Source organism: Protomyctophum parallelum, assembly GCF_964188405.1.
Source record: "Protomyctophum parallelum genome assembly, chromosome: 11".
In the NCBI taxonomy this organism is placed as follows: Eukaryota; Metazoa; Chordata; class Actinopteri; order Myctophiformes; family Myctophidae; genus Protomyctophum; species Protomyctophum parallelum.
This window is the reverse complement of record NC_139707.1, coordinates 38,198,085-38,203,915: the sequence shown is the minus strand read 5'-3', so window position 1 is coordinate 38,203,915 and position 5,831 is coordinate 38,198,085. Positions and strand designations below refer to the sequence as shown.

General features: G+C 47.7%; 1 protein-coding gene across 1 annotated transcript in view; it reads right to left on the bottom strand.

The window, feature by feature from the left end:
* Positions 1-470: 470 nt before the first annotated feature.
* Positions 471-5,831, bottom strand: part of plcl1 (phospholipase C like 1) — an 88,987-nt gene continuing 83,626 nt past the window's right edge. The window contains exons 9-13 of the mRNA XM_083776040.1: positions 4,854-5,216; positions 2,624-2,827; positions 1,473-1,548; positions 838-947; positions 471-686 (exon numbers count right to left, since the gene is read on the bottom strand). Of these exons, the coding sequence (XP_083632166.1) occupies positions 492-686; positions 838-947; positions 1,473-1,548; positions 2,624-2,827; positions 4,854-5,216 (948 nt within the window). The 3' untranslated portion in view covers positions 471-491. The remainder of the gene's footprint in view (positions 687-837; positions 948-1,472; positions 1,549-2,623; positions 2,828-4,853; positions 5,217-5,831) is intronic.

The following is a 5,831-nucleotide window of genomic DNA, read 5'->3' as shown; positions in this document are numbered from 1 at the left end:
CTGGTCAACACCTGGTAACTTAAGCGTGTGAAAGATTCACAGCTCTAGTCAAGGCTACTCGAACGCTAGTCTTGCGCAGCCAGAGATCTCTGCCTACCGAACTGATACATCTGGTGATATCTAAATTCAATGTAAGGACTCAAACAGGGTGGAAACAATGCAGACATTTAAAAAAATAAGTGCATTGTGGAGACCAATGCAAAGACAATTGAGGTGGTCCTTCGGGTTGGTCTCAGGATTTGCTTTCAAAACCGCCTGCTGATTTCAAAACACGTTTGCTGCCGCATGTTTTCTCTGCTGTTTTGGCCGCTACATTGAATTAACACATTATGTGCCCTGTCATTCTTTCAATTATTTACTTTACTGGGCACTACATGTGGTAGTTCCTAGGACGTCTGTGGACGTCTTGGGCATATAGGTATTGTGTTAAGATTTCCCCGGATGTATCGCTAGGCTTAGATACAGTGTGTGCGTGAGTGCGTGCGTCAGCGTCAGATGCGCCCGTTGCCGTGCGCGGCGCTGCCCCTGCGACCGGGCGGGTGGCAGGTGTAGTGCAGCTCAGCGGCGGAGGAGGTGGCGGTCGACGAGGAAGAGGAGGTGAACCCGCAGGCCTCGCATGCCAGAGCCAGCTGCCTGAGAGCGTCCAGAGAATCCATCTTAGCTCCTCGCAGCAAATCACACTGACCCTGCAGCAGATAGAGGGAAGACAGGTATGGGTGAGTGCATGTGTGTGCGTGTGCGTGTGCGTGCGTGCGTGCGTGCGTGCGTGTGTGCGTGCGTGCGTGCGTGCGTGCGTGTGTGTGTGTGTGTGTGTGTGTGTGTGTGTGCGTTACGTACCTTCAGCACAGTGATGTTCCAGGTGAAGCTCTCCAGGGCTTTACACTGCTTGCGTCCTTTCAGGCCCTCCTTCTCCCCGAGACGAGGCAGCTCCTCATGGAAGTCCATGCCTGATAACCACAAATACACTCCCAGTTAGCAAGAGACCTGTACTAATGATGAGGTCTAGGGGACTACAGCATTTTACTGATACACCTGCTCCGTTGAAGGCTTTGTTAAACAATAATGTCGAACAAGGAAGGGTCACCATGGGTTCACTGCATGGGTCATCATCCGGGGAGCATGAATGTGGTCTTCAAGGTACATGGCAATCAGCCCGCTGGACTTTGAGATCTCTTGTGTGCAAGTGGATCATTTTAGTCTAAGGGTGGCACTAGGAAAGACCACTGAGATCAGTAGAATCCTCCCTCCACGGAGCATGAAAGTGAACAGGCGTTTTTATATGACTAAATGTAACTTGAATTCAGTGAAATGTTTGGATTTTGTGCATTGTGCCTAAATGGGGAGAATTTAACTTTTTTCACCGAACCTCAATGCATGCATGCATCAATACATCCATCCATCCATCCATCCATCCATCCATGCATCCATGCATGCATCCATCCATCCACCCATCCCCTCCCCTCTTCTCTCACCTTCTTTCTGCACTTGTGCAATCCTCTCCTGAACAGCATCCGCACTCTCTATCAGCTGCTTCTGGGCTGCGATCATCTGCAGTGACAGACAGAATGTAATTAAGCAAGTAAATGATTGCAAGAGAACTGAAATAAATATAATGGGGGGGTGGGGGGGAAGACAAGCTACAAGCTTCTCATTCTTCCAGTAAAACCGGATACAATATTTTATCTCCTCCCACTATTAGGAGGGAAGAATGTGGGATGACTAACCCAGTGTGTGTGTGTGTGTGTGTGTGTGTGTGTGTGTGTGTGTGTGTGTGTGTGTGTGTGTGTGTGTGTGTGTGTGTGTGCGTGCGTGTGCATGCGTGCATGTCTGCGTGTGCGTGTGTTTGTGTAACGCTGAGTGATAAATCCTGCACACACGGGATGCACACGCAGATTAGACACACTAACGGACCGGCATGCGGAAACAATGGTCGGACATGCGGTCGAACATGGGCTGCTCTGTGCTTGCGGTTAGGTTAGGGTTTGAGGTAGGTTGTCGGTCTAATGACAGTCGGACCGATACTATGTCTAAACTAAAGCCTGTACCCACACACAAAACCACCCACATCACAGACATGGACAGACATTATCACCAACCACATACAGAAAATAAACACCAAGTGATGGATGTAAATGTGTGTGTGCGTAGGAGGCAGATGACTCAGAGCAAGCCTGATTTCATGAAGTGAGAGTGGGAAGAAACACAGGTGGCAAACGGGCTCTGGACAGGGCCCAAATTAGCCAATTGATCACACCTGATCCATATATGGAGCTGGCCTGTTCTGACATCACAATATTGTTCTGACATCTGCATAGACTTCATATTTGGGCATGCCTGACAAATAACCCCATATTTGAGCAATTGGGCATAAAAGGGACATAGACATAATAAATGGGTGGGGCATTAATTTCCAACTTGCATCGTTCCAAGTAGACCAGTGCCCAACGGGCACCGCTCTAGTACCAACAAATGTAGGTAGGCATCCTGGCTTTGGTTCCCGTACTCACTGTGTCATAGGCGGTCAGTAGTTTGCGTGTGGGCTCTGTGAGGCGGACCCGTACTCACTGTGTCATAGGCGGTCAGTAGTTTGCGTGTGGGCTCTGTGAGGCTGACCCATACTCACTGTGTCATAGGCGGTCAGTAGTTTGCGTGTGGGCTCTGTGAGGCTGACCAGGGCCTCCAGACTTGGGTAGCCGTCTCTCAGCACCATGCTGGCTCCCATGGTACCCTCGGAGCTCTGTAGCCGCGTTGCCAGACTCTGGATGCACTGCTTCAGCTTGGCCACCGGGGGGAGCCCACACTGCTCTTTGAAAGCAACAGAGGCACTCTGGAAGAAGGAGAGATACAGAACGGAAAGAGAGTGAGAAAGGAAGACGAGGAGGCCTGCTGGGTATCGGGTCTCTGGCTCCGATGGTCAGATGTGGCGTGATGTTTACAGAGGCAGAAAGCAAATTTGGGCTCCAATCAAATAAAAAAGGTAAAAAAGACAGAGGGATTACGGACAGCATTAAGCCTGATTCATACCCAGTTGCACATCGTGTCTCCAACTGAAAATAGCCAATCTACTGTACAAGCTTTTCAGCGAGTATAAATCATGTGTTACACATCCTCACCCCCCTCCCACCACCAAAACCACCACCACCAATTCTCATCAGTCTCATGAAAGAAACTGATGTTCTCACCTTCCACTGATAACTTTAATGGCCGAGGGTAGTCGATAACAACTTAAGAGAGACAACAATACTATGCGCTCAAATTTGATTAGCACAGAGAAGAAACATCTTAGAATAGAAAAGCTACAATGACTCCAAATACTGCTACAGGCTCTCAACTATTCCATGTTGATGAATGGATTTTGTCAACCACTTCCCCGGTTCTTTAAACTACTGCGTTTCTTTGCTGCAGAAATGTTTCCTCCAAGGTTTCGTCACGGTTATAGCCATGGCCATGATTGATGAATAACTTAAGCACTTAAGCCCTGTATACCGGTACATCGTTGAGCGGAGTCCCCCAGGGATCTATACTAGGCCCTCTTCTTTTGTCCCACGACACCAATTATTCTTCACGGAAGGTTTTCAACTCAGAACAGGGAAGCTAGGGTTCATGTGCTTAAGCCGGTGGGTAATGTTTGTCTGATGTACTGGTTCTTAGGATCTGAGGTTCTGAGGATCTTAGCTGTTGTTCTATTTCCACAGAAAAATCCCCAGTGTTCATTTAACACTTAAATGTAAGTGTTTTTACACTCTTGATTATTGGAGGCTATAATAGCCTGTGTGTGTGTGTGTAATAAGTAACTGTGGCAGATGAGACCACAGCTGGACAAATGACAGCGAAGCAGTCGATGTTCAGACAGTAGAGCTAAATTTAGTTGACATTAGAGGGAATGGACAGCAAGATTGAAGCAGGGAGACTGAAGAGATGTTTGTGAGTGAGTGACTGTTTCTGGTCAGCAGTGGGTGTGCGTGCGTGCGTGCGTGCGTGCGTGTGCGTGCGTGCGTGCGTGCGTGCGTGCGTGCGTGCGTGCGTGCGTGCGTGCGTGCGTGTGTGTGTGCGTGCGTGTGTGCGTGCGTGCGTGCGTGCGTGCGTGCGTGCGTGCGTGAGAAACTGAGGGAAATTGTGTGTATATACAGATATAAGCTGGGCCTTGCTCTGGGCAGGTTCTCTCTCTCTCTCTTTGTTAGTATTTATAGATAGTGTATAATCCTATCCGCCTACTATCATCTTCTCTCTCTCTCTCTCTCTCTCCTTTCTCTCTCCTTTCTCTCTCTGTCTCTCTCTCTCTCCACAGAGAAGTTGGATGTAGTCTGATTTCAGCATAGTCATGCACATGCAATCTAGATTCTGACCAGACATCTTGTCAACAGTCTAAAAATACAACAGCCTCCTGACACCAAACCCAGCTAAGACACTGGAGTGTACCCATTTTGTTTAGGACGCTATGGAATTGTCTAAATCACAAAAGATTTGTTTGAATATAATAATAATATATCATAGTTGTTCTCTGACTATATTTATATAGTCTAAATTATATGACGGGAATACCGTATTTGACAATAGCATTATTTAAATGTTAGGATGTTATGATACTTTCATACACTTACAGGTACGGTATGAATATCCTATAAGATTTAGCCCGCATCTCCTGGAGAGATATGCGACATTTATGCTGTCGTTAGACCAGCACTTAAGCCCTGTCTGAAAAATAGTGGCACGTTGTGAGCTTGTAGATGAGGAGGGGGGGGGGGGGGGGGGATGTAAACAAATGGGGAATTTAACTGTTGTTGAAAATATAAAAAAAACTATTTGTAAGAAAGGTTTAAAACACCCAAAAATGGTACATCCGCCTCTCTCACCTGAGCTTCCTCCCGCAGGTCGGCGGCCTCCTTCAGCGGCCCGCTGGCCACCTTGAAGGCCTCGTCCACCACCTTGATGCCGGTGTGCCTCAGCGTGACGTACTCCCTCCCGCGCCTCCCCACCCTCCGGACCGACAGCCCACGCCGCTGAGCCTTGCCGCCGCCTCGGCGGTTGGTGACCGCCACGTGGACAAACAGGCTGGCGTGGGGTAAAGGGTCCCCCGCCAGGTCCAGCAGGGGCACGTTGCGGTAGCCGGGCTGCAGGCACTCGAAGGCCGCGCTGTACTGGCCGATGAAGTCGTCGCCGATGTAGTCGTCGTCCAGCACCACGAAGCGCAGGAGGGCCAGCTCCGGCATGTTCACCTTGGAGACAGTGAGAACACACCATGAATATCCAAACTATCCCAGCGGTGCTGACAGCCCCCCCGACTGCTAAATGAATGCATGGAAACCAAACGCTTAATCGTGCTGAAGTTATCAGAGTCAGAGTCTGTTTGACTGCATTACTCTCACATAGGACCATACTACGATCGTGAGCCAGAGTGTTGAGGAAAACAGAGGAAATAAGTATAAAATATATTAGTATGGTATGTGTATATTTATCTGTAAATTCATGAATTATACAGTAGGTGAAAATCTTCAGAAATGTTTAGCATAGCTAAAATAGCAGATCTACAACCTATTTTGATTTCATAATCAGAAGGTATTTTTTTTAAATCCTCATATTTGAACCAAGACTTGACTTGACACTCACAGCACACACTCATAATGTACAGCATAGCATCAGATTGTCAAAACAAACAACACACCACTTTCGTGGTTAATAATCCTAAAAAACACTCATCTTTTATTAACATCTTAAGACGATGGGCCTTCGCTCAATGAAATAGCTGTTTAATTATACAAACTTTTAATATGTAATGGTTGTCACCATTGCAGACCTAAGTAAGCTCAGACAGTGTGTAAATATGTCACACT